Consider the following 25,869-nt stretch of genomic DNA (forward strand, 5'->3'; position numbering starts at 1 on the left):
TGTGACACAACACCAGTACCTCCTGTGACCTCGCACATCTGCGTGATGGCCGATTCATCACTTGGAACACTCCCTAGCTGCTCTGGTTCAGTAGAAGCCACTCCAGGCAAACGCAACACCAGGGCAAATAACCTTTGATCCCAACGAAAAGGTTCTTTGGTTAGTTCACTTCCGGGCAGAGGAGAATTCAAAGGGAGATGAAGCTGACAAAGCAAAATGTGAAAAGGTTTATCATAACAACCCACATCGAAATGAGAAAGAGTAAACGGGCTCGCCTTGCTTTCATGGAACTGAGCAGAACTAAGCCATCTCTCAAGCATTACCAAGATAGATTGATGCAAACATTATTTTTAACTAGAAATACATGCCTCCCACAGAAATAGCTTTATGTTCTCTGCTATTTAAATGAAATTTTAAAAATTATATCTCACCTCTTCTTGAACGCTAGCAGTACTTGTTAACTTGTTTCCATCTGTGATGGTAATTAAAATAGACGGCTCTAAAAAAAATGGATTTCTCCCCTAAAATATGATTTAAAAAAAATTAGAGTTGTGTAAAGTAAAAGAACTGTTCTTACACTTCTGCATTTGCCTTACCAATGATCCCTCGGACACATCAAGTTTTCCTTGGTATATAAGAAATAAAAGCCACACTCATGGTCATGAACCCATTCACCTGAGTTAACATCCTGGCACAGACTGAGGGACCTTGCCGCGCATGCTCTGCAGCTTGGGCAGTGTCACTGGGGATACTGAGCGGAATATCCAGGGTAGAAGGACAATGGGAGGAGGAGCAGCTGCTCCTCTGCCCTCCCTCTTTTTCTAGAGCTGAAAAAGTTATCAGATCGGGGAAAGGGAAGAAAAGAAAGGCCATAGAAGATTTCCCTCCAACTGTCTTCTTACAACATTTTGCAGCAACTTTTTCATTATATTCTCAAATTTCTGATGATAAATGATAGGAATTTCATTTACTGTAGAAACCATTGATGAATTGATATAAAACAACCAAAAATGTTGGGTCTGTTTAATGGTTCTTTTCTTATGAAGTATGGATCTAAAAGGTGCATGAACTTCTTTTTGCTTGATATTACAGGTACCGCAAATCTTACCCAATTTTGCACTCTTACCCCAAGTCATCAAAATAAATTAACTGTATTCACTCAAAAATTGTTACCTGTCCATAATTGTCTATTCCAGATATTAATCTATTGAGATTTAACAAATCAAAGGAGGATCTTAGAGCCTGACCAAGAGTAGTCAGTCCAGAAGCCTGGAGATTTTTCAGTTCGCTCATGAATGTGGCATGATTTTCCTTCCAACCAGCCTGAAAAGCAAACATTGACAAAAAAATCCTCAATTATACAATGAATAATATAGAGGGCAAATAAGCACTAAATAACACAATATCAAACGTCTGACAAATTAATCCCTCTTTAAACTAGTTCCACTCTATATCTTGACCATTCAAGTGGAACCAAAGCAAGCAGTCACTTTAAAAAACATTCTGCTAGCTTTAATGATTAAAAGCAAAGAAGTCAAGCAAACAACACATTCATTCATGACAGCAGGCAGGAGGGCTTTGTTTCAAGTAGGTATCTATATTCAGGCTCAACCAAACCTACTCATACATGCCAGCTCCCTCAGCTTACAGTGGCAATGAGCAGGCAAGCATGGAACGATGTGAGAGAAAAGAACAATTATTTTGAAAATGCACTGTCCTGGATAAAGAAAAAAGGCTACTGAGTGTCTGAGCTACATGAATTTTAATACCCAAGATTCTTCTTGTGCAATAGTTTCACTTTTAAACGACAATAAAGAATTGCATACATAGAGGGATTAGGGAGATGGCACAGTGGAGAAAAGCACCTGCCGATCTTGCAGAGGACTCTGGTTTGTGTACATAGATACTGAGTGGCTCACAATGGCCCTGTAGCTCCAGTTCTTAGAAACCTTCCTCTGGTCTCTGGGACACCTGAACATATGTGGTACATATACAGACAAGCAAGTATACATACATACACATAGCTAATGTAAATAGATGTATGGATAGATAGATAGATAGATAGATAGATAGATAGATAGATAGATAGATAATAGATGAGAGCCCTATTTATTTGAAGACAATCTTATTGGCACTATTAAAGTTACAGAAGGTCCCAAATCTAGAATAAGAAGAAAAAGAAAAGGTTTTGCAGTGAGGTAACTGCTTCTGGGCACCCCCGGAGGCTATAAATAGCAGCAAAGAACTAAGAACTCAAGGTCTACAGGCAACTGCTGCTGTGATTAGTAAGTCTGTAGAATTGAAGGAAGGAAAGGATTGTACTGCCTGGGCAGCGGTGACTCTAAAACCAAAGCCACTTGAGACACAATAAGAGAAATCAAAAGAAGATGAGAGGAGCTTTCAGGAAGTCACAGAGGAGTGAGTGGGCCAGCAAAGGTGAACGCAGAAAGCACAGCTTGGCAACATGAAAGACTGATGCTTCAGCCTCTCAAGCCTGGAGGGCCCGGAGGACAGAGATAATAGATTGAACACTGAAGGTACATCAACCAGGGCAGTACAGTTGGAATACAGAAATGAGCTCGGTCATTTGTAGTTCATGTTTAGCGAAAGTCATAATGCTCACTATGAATACAACTACAACACATAGTATTCTAGCCTCATGGTCTCTCAATGAACAATAAGACACAAGGATAAAAGAACAAATGACCAGTGTGGAGATGAAGGGACATTAGAACAAGCCTGAAGATGACACATCTCATTGATGCAAGGAGTAGAAAGACAAGAACAGTTCCTAAAAGGATGAGTCTTACTGGAGAACCACTAATAATATTATTATTGCTCTGGATATATGGCAGAAGTCAAGGCTAATGGGATAATTTGGGCTCTGACTATTAAATGCTTTGTACAGCACACTCAGAAGCTTGGATTGTATCTGCAGCCCTGGGAAGGACTCGGTGTTCTTTTTAATTAGGGGAGCGGTGTGATCAGATCTGCATTTTAGCATGATGGTTCTGCTAGGAGTTGGAGACTAAATTGAGGGGTGGAGGGCAGACTGAAGCTCAAGGCAGGAAAACTGGTTTGGAGACTGTTGCAATAGCTAAGAGGAAAGTGATGAAAGCCCGAACGAGGGCGGCAAGGATGAGAGACTATGCAGACTAGTGAAGTACTTCAAAAGGCGGAGTTGTATGGATTCAGCACCTAATTTAGCAGAATGAGTGAAGGAGAAGGGGTCATGCATTAGGTCTGGGTTTCTGGCTTGGAAAAACTTATGAATGATGGGATCCTTACATCATTCAGCAATGTTATTTCATACTATAAACTTACGTTCACATTTATATATAGTGTAGAACTCCTAAAGGGCCACAGGACAGGTCAGGGTGATGACTAAAGAGAAATGACTGTACTATTTGGAAATCACTTTAAAAACTCACCAACATTGTTAAACATGGTGAGACTTTAGGGCAACAGCAGGATTATTTGAGAGGAGTCCTAGTGAGATCCAATATTGATAGTGTAGCAGAAGTCAGAGGCCGCGAACCAGACCAATCACTCATTGCAATGAACATTTGCCAGTGAAGCTGTTTGGGCAAAAGGGTGTACTGTGTGGCACACTGTAGCTAACATGGCAAAAGGTTTTCTTTTTCTTTTTTCTTTTTAGTGTATTTATTTTTAAGTTTTATTTTTGTTTTCTTTGGGGGAGGTTGCAAGGGTAACAGGTGGCTATGAAGGGACGGGGAGATGAGTGGGATTCAGGTGCATGCTGTGACAGTCACAAAGAAAGGAAAGGGGTTTAAAAAATTAAAGAACAATCTAGTTATTTTTAAAAATGCTTTGTAAAGCCAGCACTCATATGGTAGAGACAGCCCAGTCTGGCTCCAAATGAAACTGAAGGCCAGCCTGACATCTATCTCCAAAGGAGGGAGCAAGATGGCTCAGAGAGGAAAAGTGTGTGCCACCAAGCGTGACAACTTGAGTTCAATCCCTAGGACCCACAATAGCAGAGAGAAGTGACTGCCATAATTTGCCCTCTGACCTGAATAAGTGTGCCATGGCACATATGACCATGTGTGTACACACAATTCACATGCACACAAATGGATAAAGGAATTGCCTTGAGTTGGATCCCTAAGATCCACATTTGGAAAAGAGAAAGACTCCTCCTGACAGTTGTCCTCTGACCTCTACGCGTGCTCTGGGGCATGCTCACACCCACCACACGCACACAGTAAATGCATAAATAAACCAATAACTTTTCCTCATGTTTAATGGGCAAGTGGGCATGGTGGTGCACAGTGGTAATCCAGCACTTAGGAAACTGAGGCAGAAGCACTGCAAGTTTGAGGCCAGCCTGAGCAACATCAGGATTAGCTTAATCTACACACTGAGATCTTGTCTCAAAAGCAGCTGGACAAAACCAAAATAGGAAAACAGGCCTATGGAGGTATAACACAATGGTACTGTTTGACTTGTATTCACAAGGCACTGGGTCACAGAGGGTTAACTCATTGGTGTTTAAAAGACTAAGTGCATCCTGGTTTTGACCAGTCTTAATCATCAATTTGTCAGGACACTTACTCCTTGAAATATCTTTTAATAGCAGAGCTAGAAAGCATTTTACAAATGGTTTCAACATCTAAATATCTAACATGTGCTTTTAGGTAAAGTCTTAGCCTTTCTATTGAATTGGACAACATGAAAAGGTTTTAATGTCATTCTATACTTGAGTACCACCAAGCGTGGAAAGCAATGGGTTTCTTGATAGCAGCCTGGATCCTATTTCAAGAAAGAAAATAAATGACCCTATTTCCATTTTCCACAGGGAAGAAGTACTGGGAGATAGAATTAAAAAAATAGAGAGAGAAGCAGCCAGGCAATGGTGGTGCTGGCCTTTAATCTCAGCACTTGGGAGGCAGAGGCACGTGTATCCTCATGAGTTCCGTGACAGCCAGGACCACAGAGAAAACCCTGTCTCAAAAATACAAAAAAAAGGAGTATGGAACCTTATTAATGTAACTAATTTCTTCCTAAAATCCATCATGACAAAACAGTAGGCAAAACGACACATTACTATTTTCCATTCATTGTGTGAGGTTATAGTTTTCACAGTTTAATTCAGGACAGCGGATATGCTTTCCCTTTTCTGAAGTACAGATATTCTAACTCTAGTCTTTTGAATCCTAAGCACACACTCTACCATTGAGCTCCAGTCCCAGCCACTATTGCAGAAGTTTCTTTTATCTGGACTGGAGACTGCCCTCTGGGCTTGTGCCAGGCACTCTACTGCTGAGCTGTACCTCCAGCCAGGCATTTCTTTCCAGTTACTCTATGTCCAAGACATTCTACTCTCCTATGAGACAATATCTTCCATACGTTCTTGCAGAATTACACTTACAAAGTATGTTCACATCCACAGTGGCTTAGAATAACCCAACCAAATAGGTCCCCTGTCATTCTACTTTGTTTGAACAAGCAAGGAGAGATGAGATTTGGTTCGTTTAGGGGTGTGTGTGTGGCAGTGACAGTGGTAACAAGTAGAGCAACATGTAACTATTAAACACATGGCATGTGGGTAGCCAAAATGAAGAACAGAATACATATAGACATTTTTTTCATGGTGCTGAGGACAGAATCTAGGGCAAGGATTCTACCACAGAATTACTTCCCTAGCTGTTCGCATGAGACTCTGAGTATATAGACACCTCCCCCAAGTCGCATATAAAAACTCACTATTTGTTTTATACTGATTATACTTAAGTGATAGTCTTTGAGACCTATTCCCTTAAAATAAACTAATAAGGGCTGGAGAAGTGACCGAGCAGTTAGAATCTCATACCGGTTTGTAGAGGATACAAGTTGGATCCAACACCAGTGCAGGATGGCTCACAACCATCTTTAACTCCAGTCCCAGCAAATCCTAGTCCTCTGCCTCTGAGGGCTTATGCACTCACATGCACATACCAACATATATATAATTAAAGAATAAAATAAATCTTTTAAAAATATACTAGTGGAAGTGATCGGACAGAGTGTGATATACGATCCAGGGGTAAACTGTTCCTTCTGTCTCAGCCTCAAAGTGCTAGAACTAAACGTGTGTGCATCCACACGAGTGTTTTTTTTTTAATGTTGCTACTTGAATATTTTAAATTGCGTATGGCAGACATTGTATTATTTCTTTTAGTCACTGAATCTGCTAAGGACATGGAGGTCAGGCATAAGGGTTGGCCTTTGAGGGAGCAGACAATGGAGTCATTAGAGATTTCAAGGCCAGGGGAAACAAGATAAAACAATGCCTCTGAAAGATCAGTCTGGTAGTAACAACCAAAACAGACCAGAGGAAGGAAAACGGTAGTCAGAAAAAGAAACTATATAGTAATCCAGGATTGAGGCAGTCGGGACCAGAACAGGGACAGGATGAAAGCAGAGTAAACTGAAAAAAACATTTGCTATGCACAAGCTAGGACTCGGTAATGGCAGACAGGCCTAAAAGGGGAAGGTAAGATAAACGATCTGGAGAAGCGAGGTTTACGGCAAAGAAGTAACACCCGGGATGAGCCAAGTGCGAAAGGAAGCATTTGTTGTCTTCAAGGGTCGGACTGCAAAGGTTCTCAGTGAGGAGGGTGGTGAATAATGGCAGACAGTATTTACCAGTGCTCATTCACAGGGAACTCAGCTAGGCAGAGCAGAATGTAAGATATATCATTCTCTGCTCAGCCTCAGGAGCTCACAGAACGGGACTACTGTTGTTATAGCCATTTTCTTGGCATGCATTTTTTTTTTTTCTGGGGCTGGGGACCGAACCCAGGACCTTGCGCTTCCTAGGTAAGCGCTCTACCACTGAGCCAAACCCCCAACCCCGCCATTTTCTAGATGAAGACACTGAGAGGTTTATCAAGGCCAAGCCAGGATCTTAAAGGAAGGGAGCCTAATCTTAGGGCATGCCCTTCCCACTAAAACCATTCACTACACACGCTCGCACATGCTCTCTGAGTGGCCTCATACACATGCTGTTACATTAATGTCTAAGGTCAAGATCAGTAGAGTTTTCAAAGTTCAAGTTACTCGCCTATTTTCCCTGATGGCTAAGTTTAGGACACTTAGGGTTTGGGCAGTAAATTCAAAATTATATGACCCTGGTCTAGTCCTGGCTGTCACCAACTAACCTGGCACAGTCCAGAATAAGTGTCTGGGGAACTATTTCCTCATCCAAGAAATGAAAGAGCTATAAAACCAACCCTAAGCCAGGCACGACGGTACACGCCTTTAACTCAGGCACTCAAAAGGAAGAGGCAGACAGATCAATGTGAGTTTATTGCCAGCCAGGTCTACATAGAGAGTTCCAGGCCAGCCAGAGATACCAAGTGAGACCATGTCAAAACAAAAGAAAGACAAAACCCCCCAAAAACCAAACCAATTCTTAACATTTTAACATCCCTTCTAATTTTCATATTCCATAATTCTATACCCCATAACAATCCTTATAGAAACATTTACTTACCCTATAATTCTATGTCTTATAATAGTCATTCAAGTAAAACCGACCTACAGAAGGAAAACACCTACTACCTTATAAAGTATGTTAATTTAGGTCTAGTTTAAATTTGCATAGCCAACTCAAAATATCATTTCATATCAACAGAGAAACATAGGGCTTTCCGTACATCACTGATCCATTTCTGTTCTCGACTCTACCTAACTGGCCACTAGCTACTTATTCCCCAGTTATACCAGTACACAGTAGAGAGACTCTCCTCAGAGGTGGGAAGCCTACAATGAAGGTTTCTTACTACCACCATCTGTACCTTCTAACCTATCTGCCAAACTTAGAATCAAGCAGCCAGCACTGTCTTTTCCCAGACTGTTGCTAAAGCCCCTTTGAATTGCCTGCTTTGTTCTCGGCGCTGTAGTGCTTATGAGGTACTACTATTCCTAAACAGACCAACATGCATCTCGATTGGATTCTTAGCCAAGCCTTCACCAGGAATAAAGGCGTTACTTAGAACTCTGAGTTGACTGTCACGGTTCATGCCTATAATCTCTGCACTTGGGGAAGCTGAGGCAGGAGGACAGTGAATTGGGGGCAAGCCAGGCCTTGTCTCAAAAACAAACAACAAAAGGGACTCTAGCTGGTTCTTATGTCTATTTCTCCACTGACTTCAAATGGGGGGAAAGGATAGTATTTAGCAGCTCCCTACCCCCAAATCTCAGCATCTTGAATGTTATCCCATTTCCCAGAGACCACTTCTCTGACTTGGGGTTTTTCTTTACTTTTTTGATAGAAGAACTCTGCCCTGTATGAAACCTTGGTAGGAATTCTAAACAAGTAAAGGAGATAGAAGATCCGCCGTGCTCAAACGGGAGGGATGTGGGAGGGAGGCTGCTCTAGCTGTAAAGGTCATTTGTAATCCTTTGCCAAAATATTAGTGACCTTGCTTGACTTAAAGTGATTCTAACATTTAATAAACACAGTAGTACCATCCCTATCCAAAGTCATGTATAAAGGTATTTAAGACAGCTGCACCTAAATGTTCACATAGGAAGTGTCCCTTACAAACTTTATGTAAATTGAGTATTTATAAGCAGAAAAAAACTAGATGATTGAAATTCTCTAGCATGGTTAGCTGTTGAAAGGTACCCGCAGTGGATCTTTTCAAAGAGCAAAAAATTAAAAAAAAAAAAACCATTACATGTTACAGTTTGTGACAACCCAGCCTCGTACGCAGTGTCAGTGACCTTCTCTCTGGAATAGCAGAGCTTCCAATGTCCCCAACTTAGTGCTGAGCCACTGCACTGCCTCGTTTGGGAGCACAGTTGCTACTCAGCTTATCTTGATAGCTGTACAGTCCAAATCATCCCAGCTGAGGAGAGCCCTTCATAGCGACTGAATAACAAGGGCTGCTGTTGACATCGGGGAGACAATACATGTTGCTTTTCCTCCTCAACGCTCATTTTGTTTTGCATGAAAGGAAATGAAATCAGCCTGATAGTATTTGTTCTTCAGAAGCCTATGCTAAAGGGCTAATCTCGACCTTGAGCTTCTTTGTAGATAGTTACAAACTAGATGATTAACGGATTTGAGCATTTTCCCAGATGTCCCAAGTTAAAGTCTAAATATAGTAGGGCCATCAATTCTCTCGTTGAAAGATAAACAGTTTTCCTTTTTCCATCTGCTCTCCATAAGTTTAGGGAAAGCTTTCTCTGCAGCACCCCAGACCAGAATGAAGCAATTTCAAGAGGAGTGTGTTTTAACCAGTTTACTTTCTTCTTCAATTTGATACTGTTCATCGTTGTCACCAAGAACAGGTTCTGTGTCAGTGAACAGGTGAGCAAGGTGGAATGGTGTAACAAAATATGCCCAGCTTTTCCAATCAACTCTGTCTCCCCAGAAGACAAGCGACTTTTCTCTTGGTCCTTGCCCCTTAGCCTTATGCCAAATATTTATGAGACTTAAAGCTTTCGATGGCGAGAATTTCCTCCTTGCCATTAAAATGGATTCCAATTCAATTCTCCACCCATCCCCACCCCTAACTTTGGGGGGCTTGTTTATTTTGTTTGTTTGGTGGTTTCAGTTACTTTTTTAAAAACTGGCTTGTTTTTTATCTTATGCGTGTGTTTGCCGGCTTGTGTATGTGAATACTGCATGCACACCTGGTGCCCAGGGAGGCCAGAGGAAGGCTCCTAATTCCCCAGAACTGTACCTACAGACGGCTGTGAGCTGCCATGTGGGTGCTGGGAGCTAACTCTAGTCCGCTGCAAGAGCAACAAGTGCTCTTAAATTGCTAAGCCATCTCTCCAGCACCACCTTTAGCTTTTATTTCAGGTAGACTTTCCTTCTGTAGCCCAAACTGCCCTGGAACTCAATATAGACTGACCTGGTCCTAAACTCATGACCGTCCTCCTCCTGCCTCAGCTTATAGTGCTGAGTTTATGGACATGAGCCACCACGCCCAGCTCTACTCCAAATCTATGTATGAGAGATGTATCAGTAATACAACACTGTGACAGATGAAATCACTAAACTATCCATTCAATTGTTTATATCTAATCTCCGTATGAAGGGAGGTATTAACATTAGGAAGCACATATTGAGAAGATTCTGTAGCCTTACAGGAACGAACCGGTTGCTTTGTGTACCCTCCCCTGTTTCTCCCAACATGGAACATCGGTTTCCTTTGTGAGGATATTCACTCCCCACCCTTTATTTTATTTTATTGAGACACAGCCCTGGCTGGCCCAGAAACTGCTGTGTAGAAAAGGCTAATATCAACGTCACAGAGTAGCGCTGCTTGGCTTTTGCATTTGACTAAAGGTACTGCTACCTCCTTAGGCGGCTCAACACATTCAGTTAGTCTTTAGATTAGTATAGCTCTTTCTTACAACACACTTGTTTAAGGAATGCATGGTTTCTCCGATTCTTTTTTGTTTGAGTTACACTTGGAGGACCCTTGGGTCTTGAACTTGATAAAATATGCAAAGTCCATTCTCAGAACTTGATAAAATATGCAAAGTCCATTCTCATTTACGGAAGAATTTCTCTGCCTGAAAACAGGGAATACAATGTTACCGATCCATCCTGCGGTGCTACGGAACAAGACTGTCTCCTATACTAAAACAAAACAAAGAGACAAACAAAATAAAAACCACTTTATTTATTCAAAAGAGTTTCCCATATATTACTACAAAGACATATCACTCTATGGCATGTTGAATCATTTTCCAAGGGACTGACAAAGACTCCCAGGATTACATGTGTTAAGTGAACTGAGCAAAAAACAAACAAGTTAGTGGAAAGTAAGGTAAGGGCAGAAGAAATCTGACCTTCGGTAATGAGTGGATAGGCACGTGTAGAAACTAATAGTTTAGAAACTTTCATCCTCTGTCTGAGTCTATTGTACTGTCACATGTAATGGAACAAAACTTAAATATATACATGTTTACAAAAAACTTTCTCTGGATTTGAAGAAGTAGTTTGATGGTAGCAAGTTCAAGGCCTGAACCAGGTCTCCCAACAGTAATGTATCATTTAAGCTCTTTGGGGGCTGGAAAATGGTATTTGGTGGCTAAGAGCACTCATAGCTCTTCAAAAGGTCCTGAATTTGGTTGTCAGCACCCAGCCACATCACGTGACTCACAACTACTTGTAACTGCAACTTCAGGGGTTTCTACAGCCTCCTTTGGCCTCTGTGGGCACGGGCGTATACATACACACATACATATAAATAAATAAAAGTATTTTAAAAGCTCCTGTGCAGATTTTTTGTTTTCAATATTGGCTTCCAAGATGAGACTTGTTTTTGTTTTGTTGTTGTTTTGAGGAGTTTCACTATAGAGACCAGGGTAGCTTCAAACTCACTAGCCTTGTTTGTGCCTCAGCCTCTGGCTGCTAGGAATCCAAGTATGTAACATCGAGTCTAGTTACAGGGAGACATTTTTATGGACACATATACAAGATAAAAATTGGCAGTAACGGCCTAGGGAAAAACACACTTGACCAAACAGCCACCCGGAACAGGATTGTCATTTATGACCTTCTAATATCACACAGCATCTCTTCCCAGGAGACTAATTCCTTTTTTAAAAAAAAAAAAAAAAAAAAAATTATCTGAAAAGAAGTTTTGAGTCGATTTGCAAAATAAAAGTAGCATTCATTCACTGTTAAAATCCACACATAAAAAGAAAGCTAGTCTGTTCGTTCAACCTTCAGCACCTGAACTCTGAAGTAATCATTGACAGGCGACTTGGGAAAAGCAAGCATTGTAGCAGCAAACAGAAGCACTATAAAGTGGGGTAGCAGTTATCAACTCGAGCAAGCTATTTTCTGAAACTTCAAGTAATGTTTAAATCACACTGAATTCCATCCCTCAATTATTCTGCTTCCTGCCTTTTAGCCTTACAGCTCTCTCTCCCACTCCCTTTTCAGGAAGGAACCGTGGAAATAATCCAGTCTGATCCTGTCGTTTACCAGATGAGGAAACTCACACCATAAAAGGTTCAGTGACTTGCTCAGAGGTCATAGGTGTAATTAGTAGCAGACTCATGTTAAAAACCTAGGTCTCTTGCCTTCTAGCCCAGGCACAACATGCAGGAACCATGGTAGTGGGAAGCTCATTTTGCAGACAGGATTTACAATACCCAATTTTTAAATCTACTTTTATTTTTGGAACCATGGATCGAACCCAGGGCCTTAAACTTGCTAGGCCACTGAGCTAAAACCCCAACCCCTTTAAATCTACTTTTAACATATAGCTCAAAGCATCACTTTAAGAAGTTCACACAGGACAGAATGGTGCCTGCCTTTAATCCCAGCACTTGGGAAGCAGAGGCCAGTGGATATGTGTGAGTTCCAAGCTAGCCTGGTCTACAGAGCAAGATCCACAACAGCTAGGAGCTACATAGAGAAACCCTGTCAGAAAGAAAGGAAGGAAGGAAGGAAGGAAGGAAGGAAGGAAGGAAGGAAGGAAGGAAGGAGAAAGAGAGAGGGAGAGAGAGAGAGAGAGAGAGAGAGAGAGAGAGAGAGAGAGAGAAAGAAAGAAAGGGGAGGGGAAGGGAAGGGAAGGGAGGAAAAAGGGGGGGAAGAGAGATATGAAATTCACAATGTTTAGATACTGTGGAAATTTTCATGCAAATGAGAGATCTGCTTTATACACACTGACAATCTTTTGAAGAAGTGAAGCAGAAGGGAGTCCTTACTTTCCAATGCCATGGCTGAATTAAATGTTTGATACTAACCCAGGAACCCCACAGTCTGTCGCCTGATTATGTGGGCTCTCTTCCATGGCGACAGAAATGCAGAGACTGGGCCTTTTCACTAAACAAATGTGCTTCTAGGCAACTTCAGGCCAATTTAAACCAAACCACTTTGGTCTGGTTCAGGCCAATAAACCACTAAAGGTCATACTCCAGTTCCCTCCCCCATTCCCTTGGAGCCTTTCAGCATTATAACAACAGTTTAAAAGCACCTTCTGTCACATCATCCCCCTCAAGTCACACCCTTAATAGGAACCTTTCAGTTCACTTCCTTCCTGATCCCTGCCCCACCCCAGTCCTCCAGCTACCGGGCTGTGTATCTCTTAGGTCCTTTGTTAACTGCGGTTCTAAGGGTTGAGGACAGACTGGAGAGTCCCACCCAGCAGGTATATGAGACAGGTCTGGCTGAAGTGTTAGGCCACAAATGATGAAGTATAAATTTATAGAGAGACATATGGAGCAGGTCCCAGAGAGCTCTAAAAACCCGAGAAAGTTAGACTTGGCTCCCAAAGGCATGGAGAGTCTTTGAAGGTTCATGAGGAACATGTTGTGAGGAAATGAAATTTTCAAGAAAATGAACGGTTGGTTTGAGTGGATGGTAGGAACATGGGAGGTCCCTGGAAGACCAATTACAAGGTTGGTATAATGCTCAAAGCACTAAAACATTGCGGGCTTGAACTGAAGCAACAGCAGTAAAAGTGGGTTGAAGATAAGGGTGTAGGAGGTTTGCCAACGGGACGCCAGCTAGGCCTTAGAAAAAAGATGGGAAGAAAGAATCAAAGCTGCATCGTGGTTTGCTTTCAACCCTACATGATTCGATGCAACAGGACAACAGAAGGTTTTAGATCCATGGGTGCTGTAACTGTGGCATGATGGTTCCAACAGCCCGCCGGTGAGGACATCTTTTCCCCTGAGATAGCTGGGTGAAAAACAGAAAGTGGAGAAGCATCCATGGAGACAGAAGATGTCAAAATATGAAAAGAGCAGGATGCATTCATCAAAGCAAAAAAATTAAAAAAGGGCTGGAGAGATGGCTCAGTGGTTAAGAGCACTGGCTGTTCTTACAGAGGTCCTGAGTTCAAATTCCAGAAAGCACATGGTGGCTCACAACCATCTGTAATTGGATCTGATGTCTCTTTCTGTTGTGTCTAAAGACGACTACAGTGTACTCATATACTTGAAATAAATAAAATAAATCTTAAAAAAAAAGATAGGACAAGAGGGGAAGAGAAAAGCAGAGTTGCAGAGTAAAGGAAGTAACACACCTTTGGAAGGAAGAAGAAGCTCATGTCAAATTTAGCTAAGGGGAAGAAAAATTAATAAACGCCTTACAAAGAAATGTAAAAGCTCAAGGAATTGATTTATTAATATTATTATTATTGTTGTTCTTGTTGCTGTTGTGTGCATGTGTACTGTGTGTGTGAGCCCATGTGACACAGTGCAGCTGTGGAGGACAGAGGACAACTTTTTGAGTTCTTTCCCCCCACCTTTGCGTGACTTCTGAGGAACATTCTCAGGTTCCCAGGCTTTTGCAGCCACTGCTCATACCCACTGAGCTATCCATCCCTTCAGCCCTGCCAAGGAGTCCTAAAGGAAAGAACCCCTAAGACTGTAACAAACCCTATTTTCTCAATAGTATTCCTCAGCTGTACAAATAAAACTGTCGAGTCTTTTGTTCAGCAGCATTCAAGCCCCGAAGTTTGGCTTTCAGTACTAAGTTGACTGGATTGTTCAAGCCAAGGGGTGGACATTAGCAATGAAACCACTGCTTCTTAACCTTCCTAGTGCTGTGACCCTTTAATAGGGTTCCCCATGTTGTGGTGACCGCAACCATAAAATTCTTTTCGTTGCTGCTTCATAACTGCAATTTTGCTACTGTTATGAACCGTCGTGTAAATATTTCTGGAGAAAGAAGTTTGCCAAGGATGTCGTGCCCCGCGGGTTGCAAACTGCTGAACTAGAGCACAGGGAGTACTGATGAATGGTAACATCAGGAGAATAGGGTTTAAGAGGCAAAGCTCAGCTTTTTCTGTGGGCATGTAGCACATACATTGCCACAGAAGTCTTCGTTCAATGTTTCTCCCGTCAAGACCACAGGGGTCATTCTGCCAGCATCTCCAGTCCTTTGAAATTCATCTATTCCAGGCCATCTAAATAGGTAAGAGGTTTGAAGAGAAAGGGGGCGCTGGATGACCTGTGGAGCTAACCAGCAGCAGGAGAGACAGAGAACCACACACAGTTTGGTGATGCACACCAAGAGCTTGAAAAATCCTGCTTCAACTGCAGGTTGCAGATTATAAGACACCAAATGGCTCCTGTGGAAAAATCCTTTTCTTTTTCACAAAAGAAACAGTTATCCTGCGATTGGTAAAGCAAAGAAATAGTAATTTCTAGTCATCACTGAGTAACCAAGAACTACCCTGCTGCTTTTGCCAAACCTGCTACTGTTCTTACAGGGCCTACTCAGCTCCGCACTTGACAGAATACGCATGATATGTACAGTATCCGCACTTGACAGAATATGCATGATATATACAGTGTCTCAAGTTCCATCCACTCGGCACCGAAATAACTCCACACCTGTGCTAAACACAGCTGCAACTGTGATATCTATCCAAGGTGGGAATGCAGTGATATTCACTTAGAAACAACCAGCTAAATAATCAAAATAACCTTTACAGTACTCCTTTCCCCTCACTGGCCGATTGCTTTACTATTCGCTATCACATTAGAAGACTCTGGAGTAGAGGCACCTTGCTATCGGCGGTGTTTCTTAACCTCTCTGGGCCCCAGATAAATGGCTCTGGCTTATCTATTAAGTGGTGATAATAATACCTATGACATAGACTGACTGGGGAGATAAACTAAATAAACACTTTATATCCACTGGCAAACTGCCCTGTATATAAGCATTGCTCAATAATTGTCAGCTGCTACTATTAGAAAGCAAACGCGGGGTTGGGGATTTAGCTTAGTGGTAAAAAGGAAAAGGCCCTGGGTTCGGTCCCCAGCTCCGGAAAAAAAAAAAAAACAAAAAAAAAAAAAAAAAAAAAAAAAAAAAAAAAAAAAGAAAGCAAACGCGCATTGTTTTCAAGGAAGCAGATCCAAGTCATATCATATCTGGAGCATATGGCATATGATAAGGTCTAGACAATACATTTGGCCATAAAGTAAGACTTAAGAGAACCCAAAAGCGTGGCTATTAAATGATCTATGTCTTTAAAACAAAGGTTTCTTTTTTTTAATGGTGCCGGAACTTCACATGCTCTAAATAATTACTACAGAGCCACACTCTAGCCCCTCCCACATATTTTGCATGTTATTAAAAGGCTTATCTGTGCTTGCATCCTTATAATTACACATTCATTCTGTAAATTGGAGCCTTTATAGTAATAATGCAATCAGATGGCCCTGGAAACCCCACTAGGAAGTCGAATCCCCCAGAAATAAGAGTCCTAGGCACTTTCCTGTCAGGTGTAGCACCCCCACCCCCACCACTAAGCATTCCTCTTTAAGGCTCTGATGACTTCCCATGATAAGACAGGGCCGTGCAAGGAGCATTAAAATAAACTTCCGTGAGAGCAATAATTCAAACTCCCTTTTGTTTCTTGGGTTTGCACTATGCTGAGCTGGAAAAATATATCCTTTATCTTACTTTTCCTGCATAAAACTGTTGTTCCTGGAGAATCTGGAACCAAGTAACTAGAGAACTCGAAGAAAGGACATAGGAAATACTTTAATAACACTGAAAGCCTGAAACACTTAGTGCTACCAAGAACACATGTTGTGAATGGAATCCTGAACGACCTCGGTTAGATTTGTTCACACGTATACTATGTTATACTTAGCTCAGGGGAAAAAATATTCTAACCCAACCAGTTGGGTCGGCAACTGCATCCAAAAACCTAAGCAACCCAGATAGCTTTCAGTACAGCCAAGAGTAGGATGCTTTCATATTCTGCCCCAGAGCTGAGGGTTATCGAGCCATCAACTCTGAACTGGAAGATAAGCTTTCGTGTATAAATGAGGCCTTTATGATGGTGTTCATTTTAAACAGGACTCTGAGAGAAAAGATCCTCCTTCAGAAATTTCCAGGATCTGAACCTCAGAAACTACCTTCAGAAAGAGGACAGCGAGACACTGCTCACTGGAACTGCAGTACTTTCAGCGTGAGACGCACGTAACTTTATATTTCAAGCAAACCACGTTAAAAACAAAACAAAACAAAAACTATAAACGCTAGGAATGGTAGCAGGTGCCTGTCCCAGCCCCAGAGAGGCAGCTAGCAGTAGGAAAATCAATTGAACCTGTGAGTTCTAGGCCAGCCTACAATATGGTTAAGACCACACACATATACACACAGAGACACAAAGGAAAAAAAAAAACAATTGGAATTCTATACCATTTACTTAACCAAATATATTTCTCACTGTTCAGCACACTTATAAACCATCTGCTTTCGAAGTGCTCAGTGGCCGTGGCTGCTGTGCCAACAGTAGAAAAATATTGAATCTAGAACCTCTGACATAAGCCAGTGGGAAAAGGTGCTTGACCCCAGCTAGGTGACCTAAGTTTTATCCCTGGTTCTACATAGCGGAAGGAGAAAAGTGAAGTCCTCCAAGTTCCACACATGCACCAAAAGGACCCATGCAGATGAGCATGTAAATGAGTGTAAACTTCCTGAATTGCTGCTGGCATATCTGAAAGACATGCCAAACGCCTCTACCCTCTCAGCCCCTTGCCGTCTCTGCAGGAGCCTTTTCCATTTCACCCAGCACAGACAGGGAGTTCTGGGGAGAAATATGACGGCTGAGAGGATGTGTTTTAAACAAATCAGACTGGAAACCCCAACCCATTTACCAACAGAAATGAAAATAAACAAGGTAGTTCTGCGGCTGAGTGACCTCTATGGGTTAAAAAGGCTTGCCTGGGAAGGGAGCCCTGGAAAGTCAATCACCACTTGCAACCCTGTATTCAAGAGATAAGTATCCCAGGCTTCTAGCATGTATCCATGCAGTTGGACTAGATCGAAGGTAACAGGAGACTCTCAGGGATCTAAATTAAAGGACTTAAGGTTTTCTTTATTCAGACCCCACCCCCACCCATACAGAGGGCCCTTCAATCTGGCCCTTCCCTAGAAAGCGCATTTCTCCCCAAGACGTAGAACAGCTGCCTTGTTTGTTCACTATGAAACTAAGAACCCTGTCTCAGCAGTTCATTTTCTTCCAGAAGCAAAGGCAAACGAAAAAAAAATATTTGCCTTCTCCTTACCGCACCTGGCCTTCTACATCCCCAATCCCAGTGCCAGCACGAAACACTTTCAAGTAGCTAGCACTAATTAAAGAGAAGACAACTTCTACTAAACCCTCTGCATTGCCCCACCTCCACACTTCCTCTCCGCCCTGGCCCACTTTGACGAATGCTGTGAAATCATAACCAGACAGGCACAGACTACAATCCCTACCCCCATTTCTCTTCAGATCCATTTCAGACACCTTCAGCTCAAGAGAAACATACAAACCTGAGTTCTCGGAGTCTTAGAGACCGGCACTCCTTCCCGTTTTCCCCCTGAGCTGGGTGTTTCCTGGTATTACCCTAGGTCTCTATAACAAAGCTTAGTGCACAGACGTTGTTCAATGAATAGAAATGCCTGCCTAGACTGCAGAGGGAGGGAAGGAGGAACCGTCAGAGCACCCTTGGAAAGCACCATTTTGATCCTATCACAGCAGTAATAAAAATTGCATTTCCCTTCAAGAAAGGGGGATGGCAAGCAGATAAAGGAAAATTAGAATTGTTAATGGTGGCCACTATCTGGAGAAAAAAATCTTGAAAATGGGGGTATTGGTGGGGATGAGAGGTAGCGTTTGCATGTACACATTGCCAGAAATATTTTTTCCTGTTGAATACCTACTAAGATCTAGGCACTCTCTAGTACTAAAGGAACAAATATCCTTATGTTCAGATGCGTATATTAGGGAGGTCAAGATGAACACTAATATATTAACATGGCTAAGAGCTGGGGATGTATCTCAGGAATAAAATTGCCTAGCACTTTTACCCCCAAAGAATATCAACACCCAGCTCATAATAAAGTGTTAAACACTTAGGAGGTGGGGGTGGGGGCAATGTGGGAGAAAGTGTTAAGGGACAATTTGGCAAATCATAAGGGACTTGCTACATTGCTTGGAGGGGAGGGGAAGGGAGCCCAATCACTTCAGAAATGTACAATAAAAGGATTGAAGTTGAATGGGTGTGGCAGCACATAGGCCTTTAATTCTAGCACTCAGAAGCCTGAGGCAGGAGGCTAGAGAGAAAAACAAATCCCAGCATGGTGGTACAAGTCTGTGATCTCAACACTCTGGAGGCTGAGGCTGGAGGACTGCTGTGCATTCAAAGTCATTCTGGGCTACAGAGTAATAACACTGGATCCAACAAAATAGAATGAGTTGAAATATGTCCAAGCTACAGAGAACACCTTATACAATGACACAGAAGTTGGAGGTATAACCAGTTTGGAGAGGAGAGCTTAATTTCTCTTGGTGTTTGGAGCCTAGGTTTATGTGAAAAGAAAATGGACAGACATTGTTGGAAAGGCAACACACTTTCAGATAAAGGTATGACTAGTGTTTAGGCCATGGTGTTCAGAATTTATTGTGATACCTGAGGGAAAATCCTGAAGGACTTTTCCATTTTTTTTCTTTATTCACTTTTTTTTTTGGAGACAATATCTTATAGCCCAGGATAGCTGAGAACTCATGGCAATCCTCCTGTCTCAAGCTTTCAAATGCTGGAATCCCAGGAGTGAGCCATCATTCCTGGTTTAGGTTTTGTTTTGGAGACAAAGTATCAATAGGCAAAACCAGACTGGGATTACGAAAATGAGCCACCATGCCCTGTGCCTGAAGGATTTTCACAGAGAAATGGCTATTTCACTTTATTTAAAGACTAACAGTTAGCAATGACAGGGAAGAATGACTATAGGACAAGGCTAGTTATCAACTGAATGTTAGCTATATCAGTGGCTCTGGTGAGAAGTGGCAAATGTTGACACTTAAAGAATGACTGAATATAAGTAAGAGAGGTCTAGGACAGAAAGTAGATAGATTTCTAAAATTTCGTCAGTGTTCTCCTTGGATCTTCCCACTGATCCCTAATCTCAACATTGTTCTCAGATACTCATACCTAGGCCAGAGATAGAGCCTTCTAGAGCTAAGCTCCCCACACCCTTTGATAATTTACAATGACTATTGTCAGATGCTTCAAATGACTAAGGAGGAGGGGAAGTGAGAAAGAAAGCCAAAATCAAGCTAGGCACTTGAGAGGCAAAAGCAAGATAAGCTCTGAGTTTGATGCCAGCCTGATCTACAGAAAGTTTCAGGATAATCAGGGCAACATAGAGACCTTGTTGGGCAGGGGAGGGGACAAAATCATGGGGGAAACAATTCACCATCAAAGTGAGTTGAGCATTTTGGGATTTAGAGTTTTAAAAGAACCTTGCATTGCCTAAGATGGTTCTCAGGGTTCCTGTTGCTACTATTTCACCCCAAAGCATTTCTATAGATTCTTAACCACAATGGAGCACTCCATTAAAAGTTTCTCCTTTAGCCTGGTGGTGGTGGCCCATGCCTTTAATCCCAGCACTCAGGAAGGAGGTAGAGACAGATGGGTCTCCATGAGTTCCAGGACAGCCAGGGCTGCACAGAAAAACCCTGTCCAGGAAAAAAAACCAAAACAAAAAATATGCTCTTTTAATAACTTTAGTCCAAATTCTAATAAATGTCTATTACATATATCAGTTAAAAAAATCTTGAATTTACTTCCTCGGCTGGTAGGCCAGAATCCTTGCTCTTTCTGGCTCATATTGGAAACGGCATGCAGATACCAGTAATCAAAAGTTAGCTGCACAATGTTGGAAAGCAACATCCAAGAAAGCTGCTCACTTTTTCAAATGGTATATGGTTTCAAATTACTAGCTTGGGGTGTTTTTTGAAACAATATCTCTTTTTTATAACAAACTTCTGACCACTATTTATGCATATGTTTCAACTCTTTCTAGAAAGGTCATTCTGTTATGTTAAAAAAATAATCTCTTAAATAAAAATAATTTTAACAAAGTGGCTTCAAATGTAAAATAATTTTGAATACTTATACTAGGGGAGGACCCAGGCTAATGGCTTACTTTCTTCTGACAGGCCTGCCTCTCCCAGTCACAGAATAAAGGGAAATTATGATTCATAACAAAACAAAACATACAAGACAGCAGAATCTCAGCCAAGACTATTAAGAACTATAATTATTACCACAAAGCTCTCACACAACATTTTAAAAGCCCTGTACTGGACTTGTCTTCTAAGGATACACTGTACAGTATATATAGTATATTATAAAATACTAAACAGGAGTATCTAGCTGTGTACACTGAAAGTATACTGCATGTACAGAGAGCATTAACACTTGGAACACAATGGATGAAGCATGTTTATGAAGCAACACTAACAGAGATTTAGCATAAAATGTTTGCATTTTATACGTGGTTCCCAAATGAGACTAAATTGCATCAACACCCAGTACATAGCATGGAGCAGGTATGACTAATATTAAAAGAGTAGACAGCTATATGCAAAGAAATATGCAGTAGAGAGTTACTAAGTCTTTGGTGAAATACTATATGTACACACTCAACCACATACATTAGTGAAAAATTCCTGCTGCAGTAACTTTGCCCAAGATTTACTGTCAAAGCTTGTAAGTGGATATCCTGGGAAGAGTGCATGCCTGTTAGAAGGAAATCTCTAAGCGAATGCACAACTCATGCTTATTACAGCTGCAGCAGAAGAGGGCCTACTAGCAAAATAAAATTCATTTGGAAGCGCTTGGAATTGGATATAATCCAGATCTGAGAAGTAAAATGTCGCAATGTCTCTGCGGTCTCAGAGAAAGAGAAAATGACAATTTATTTATTCTGCAGAACAATTTGCTACCAATAAAATATTATTACCAAACGTCACTTTGCTAGAAGGATCTTGGGCCCTTAAGAGAGAATGAAGTTTTAAGTAGAAAGTTAAGATGCAGGCTGAGAAAGAAAGACCTATTTTTCTTCTTCTTCTTCCTTTTTTATTTTTGTCAGAGCTGGGGACCAAACCCAGGGCCTTGCACTTGCTAGGCAAGCACTCTACCACTGAGCTAAATCCCCAACCCCAAGAAAGACCTATTTTGATAGCATGTGTGACAGAAAAGGGTCCTACAGGACTCCCAGCTACTTGAAAGTGAAAAATCTAAACAGAATTTTAAGAAAAGTATCACCAGATGCTCTAAAGTTTCCAAAGTTCTAAGCAAGCTACAACCTAAAAAGCAAAAGAAGGAGGTTATCACAGGCAGAGGAGAGCTGGGCAAGGCAGAAAGGTAACGTCCAAAGTGGAAATTCAGAAAACTCTCACCTGAATATGGTCTACCAATAGTTACTGGTAAAGAACAAGAATAGTAGTTGGTAAAGAACAAGAATATTATTGGATGCTTAATCTTCCCTTTCACATAGGTAAACGGAAGAACATGAAAAGGCTTGGGAAGGCATAAAGACTAAGACGAAGCGATTAATAAAATGCAGAGGGGCTGGGAGATGGCTCAGTGGTTAAGAACAACAAACGGCTGCTCTTCCCGAGACCCGGGTTCAATTTCCAGCACCCACATGGCAGCTCACACCTGTCTGTAACCCCAGTTCCAGGGGATCTGGCCACCTCACACAGACACATGTGAAGGCAGGCAAAACACCAATGCACATAAAATTTAGAAAAATAATTAAACATAGTATACAAAGTATCTTCTCACACCTGATCTCCAGGAGAAAGAAATCAAAGGTGGAATACTTCTTGTAGAATATAACATGGCAGAGGAAAAAGAACTACAATGAACTTTCCACTAAATATTGAACATTTTCTTCTCTTCCAAACAAATAGTGAAAGCTTCATAAACACGTGGTTAAAATACCCAGCCATTCAAAAGTGCTTGCAACTCAGGGTAATTCGCTGAATAAAAGAAGTGGGAAAGCCCAGTCTAAATACGCACACTGGCTGAACTGTAGCTCAGAGGCAGAACAGTTGTCTAGCAGATGGAGGGCCGAGGTTTTATCCCTATCACTGAAAAGAAATGGTATGAGCTGTGGAATTCCAGTGCTACGCTTAAAGATGTAATAATGGCTGTTAAAGTGGGGCATAACATCTTCTTCCTGCCAAGGGAGAGGAGTCTGTAAATATTGTCATGTGATTCTTTCTCTTTCTTTTTCTTTTTTTCTTTTCTTTTCTCTTCTTTTCTTTTTTCTGAGAAAGTGTCTCACTATAGAACCCTGGCTGTCCTAGAACTTGCTATGTAGACCAGGCTGGCCTCAAACTCATAAAGGTCCATCTCACTCTGCCTTCGGTGTGCTGGGGATTAAAGGCACGCTGATTAAAGACCTCCACAGCAGGCTGTCCTGTAATTCCTATAACTCAAAAAAAAAAAAAAAAAAAAAAAAAAACTATTTTAGGAACTACCAGCATTCCTTGCAAAAATGCTGTGCCTTTAAATAAAACGATAGATAAGAACTGTTTTTGTAGTTTATCCCCTCGACTGCTTCAAATTAACTGATGCATCTTCAAATGAGCACACCACAAAAGGTAGGCCCTTACTGTTAGTAGTACTAGTCGAAGTGTGCAAACATTCAGGCTCTGGATCGTATTTTATTTTTCTGCGATGAGAATAGAATTTTTGCAAAGCTTCATATTTGTAAATGCTCCATTACTGAAATTTATGTCTCCAGCTCTAGATTCTCAATATGTTAGTCCAGGCTGGCCTGGAAAACTGGCATTTCTAAAAATATTCGATATTTGCAAGATATGTAGTGGCTTGAATTTTTTTTTAGCAGATAAATAAAAAAAAATGAAAATAAACGAGTTGAAACCAAAATAGTATTAGGAAAATTCTACAACTTCAACTTTTAATCAAAGCAGAGAGTTACCAAATCAGTATCTTCGCTTTCATTATGTCTGAAAGAACACTAGGCAACTTACTTTGAGAGGGAACAACTCATTAAACCAGGGCTTACAACACGTCCAGGCTGAACCTCCAGTTAATTTACTGAGATAGATAAGTTATCCCGCGAGGGGATGAGGGGGCCAGACGGATGACGCAGTAGTGAAAGACATCAAGGGTAATGGTAACGACCTTCTAATATTTCAACATGCAAGCACGATTCTTCTGCGGGATGATTTAACAGTTTGAGTTCCTCTTATCTAGCCACTGCAGGCGAACCAGTTCTTTATCTCTTTACCATGGGAACACAAATAACTACCCCACGGAGGCTAAGGGTCAGACCCTGAGAATCAAATCATTGACTTGGTCTAGTGCATCTGCTCAGAGTCCAATCGTCCCCTTGGCAAATCCCTATGCGGCTAAGAGCAAACCTAATTTCGGATGCAAATAGGTAGGCCTGCTCCCTAAAATACTCTGGCCCCTGTTAAACCAGTTCCCTAAGAAGGTTTTGCTCCGGCACCCCCCCTTCCCGCGCGCGCCCCTCCCCTCCCCCAAACACTCTGTGGTTGCTTCGCAGGAATTTCCAATGAAACAGCAACTGTCGCTAAGGTAACTGCGAGCAGAGCAGGGCTCAACCTGACAGAGCGTGCAGGGTCTGGAAGCTGGGAGCAGCGTAGGCTAAGCAATTCTGAGCCGGTGGTGGCACGGGAGGGGCGGGGGCCAGGGCCTCGAATGCAAAGGAGCGGCTCTGGGAGGCCAGCGCTAGTGCAGCCCCGCGTTTGGCAGGAAGAGGAGGGGAAGATGCGGTGAAGGAGAAGCGGACCGGAGAGGGAGGAGGGAGAGGAAGCCCAGGCAGGGCGGGCCGAGGGATGGAAGGAGGGACCAGAGGAGGAGCCCAGGCGGCAGCAAAGCCCGCGCGGGGCTAGGAGCACATCGGGGCGGAGTCCCGGGCGAAGGGACCGCAGCCTCACCAAGGGCCTTGAGCCCTCCTTCCTCGGCCTCCTCCCCTCCCTCCTTTCCATCTCAGCAGCGCCCTCACCCTGCCTCTGGCTGCCTCATACAAAAGCAAAATGTCCGCCATCTTCGGAGTCGATTGCTGCCGCCGTGCTAGGAGCTCGGCCCTCCCGTGCCTTCTCTGCACGGACTGCTCATCTCCGGGCCCCTCTCTGCGACCCCCGACCGCCGCCACCCGCCCCGCTCCTCCCGCCCTTCGGCGTCCCGCACTCCAGCCCGTCCTGCAGGGCGACGCAGGATCGCCACGGGTGGAGGCAAAAGGGATCAGCAGCCCCAGGCTAGTGGACCCGCACGTTCTTCCCGCCCACCGCTCCCCTGCTGGCCTGTTTACCTTGATGCAGTAGGGAGGCTCGTCGTAGGTGACCAGCATGTACCTGTCTCCGCGGCTGGCCGGGTCCCGGGCGCGCAGCTGCGGGGCGAGGGATGACGGAGGGGTCGCGTAGGAAAGCGTAGGAAAGGAGAGGAAGCGATACAAACGTTACAGAAGCACCTCAGTCCACCACCCCCCCCATCCCGCAGGAGCGACCCCCTCATCTCCTTTCCCCTCCTTTTACCTTCAAGAATAACTCCACAGCGCCTTTGGCAATGTCCAAATAGGAGGTGCCCAGGTCAGTGCGCTGGTTCATGGAGGCGGACGTATCTATGAGGAACAGCAGGATGGGCATCTTCCACTACACCGCTGGTTCTGGTCCCCACTTTCCCGGCCCCTTTGCCCTCAATGCCACGTATGGCTACCCAAATCCTGAACTCTCACAGAGCCAGGGAGCAAGAGGAAAAGAGGGGAAACGGGATGGGATAGATGGGACCGCTCCCGGCCTCTTTCTGCAGCCCCAACTCCTCTCCCTCCAAGGGAACTTGAAAGTGTGAGTGTGTGTAGGTCTCCGGGCCGTCTCTCTTCCCCTCTTCTGCCACCACTACTGCCCGCCGCTGCTGCCGCTGCCAGGACTACTGCCTAAGCATCCGTCCACGCTCACTAGAGCGCTCGCCCCAGACTGAGAGCCCTCTCTGTTCACTGACACAACTTCTGTCTGCTCACCTACCATCAGCACCATGTGACCAGAACCCACGCCATTGGCTGCCAATTATGTTTAATTTACATATTCA

At 42.8% G+C, this 25,869-nt stretch overlaps 1 protein-coding gene across 1 annotated transcript in view; it reads right to left on the bottom strand.

The window, feature by feature from the left end:
* LOC116888164 (integrator complex subunit 6-like) overlaps window positions 1-25,803 on the bottom strand; it is a 51,471-nt gene extending 25,668 nt beyond the window's left edge. The window contains exons 1-5 of the mRNA XM_032889487.1: window positions 25,320-25,803; window positions 25,097-25,174; window positions 1,174-1,323; window positions 432-521; window positions 20-203 (exon numbers count right to left, since the gene is read on the bottom strand). Of these exons, the coding sequence (XP_032745378.1) occupies window positions 20-203; window positions 432-521; window positions 1,174-1,323; window positions 25,097-25,174; window positions 25,320-25,430 (613 nt within the window). The 5' untranslated portion in view covers window positions 25,431-25,803. The remainder of the gene's footprint in view (window positions 1-19; window positions 204-431; window positions 522-1,173; window positions 1,324-25,096; window positions 25,175-25,319) is intronic.
* Between the last annotated feature and the right edge of the window lie 66 nt (window positions 25,804-25,869).

This window comes from Rattus rattus, chromosome X, assembly GCF_011064425.1.
Source record: "Rattus rattus isolate New Zealand chromosome X, Rrattus_CSIRO_v1, whole genome shotgun sequence".
NCBI lineage: Eukaryota > Metazoa > Chordata > Mammalia > Rodentia > Muridae > Rattus > Rattus rattus.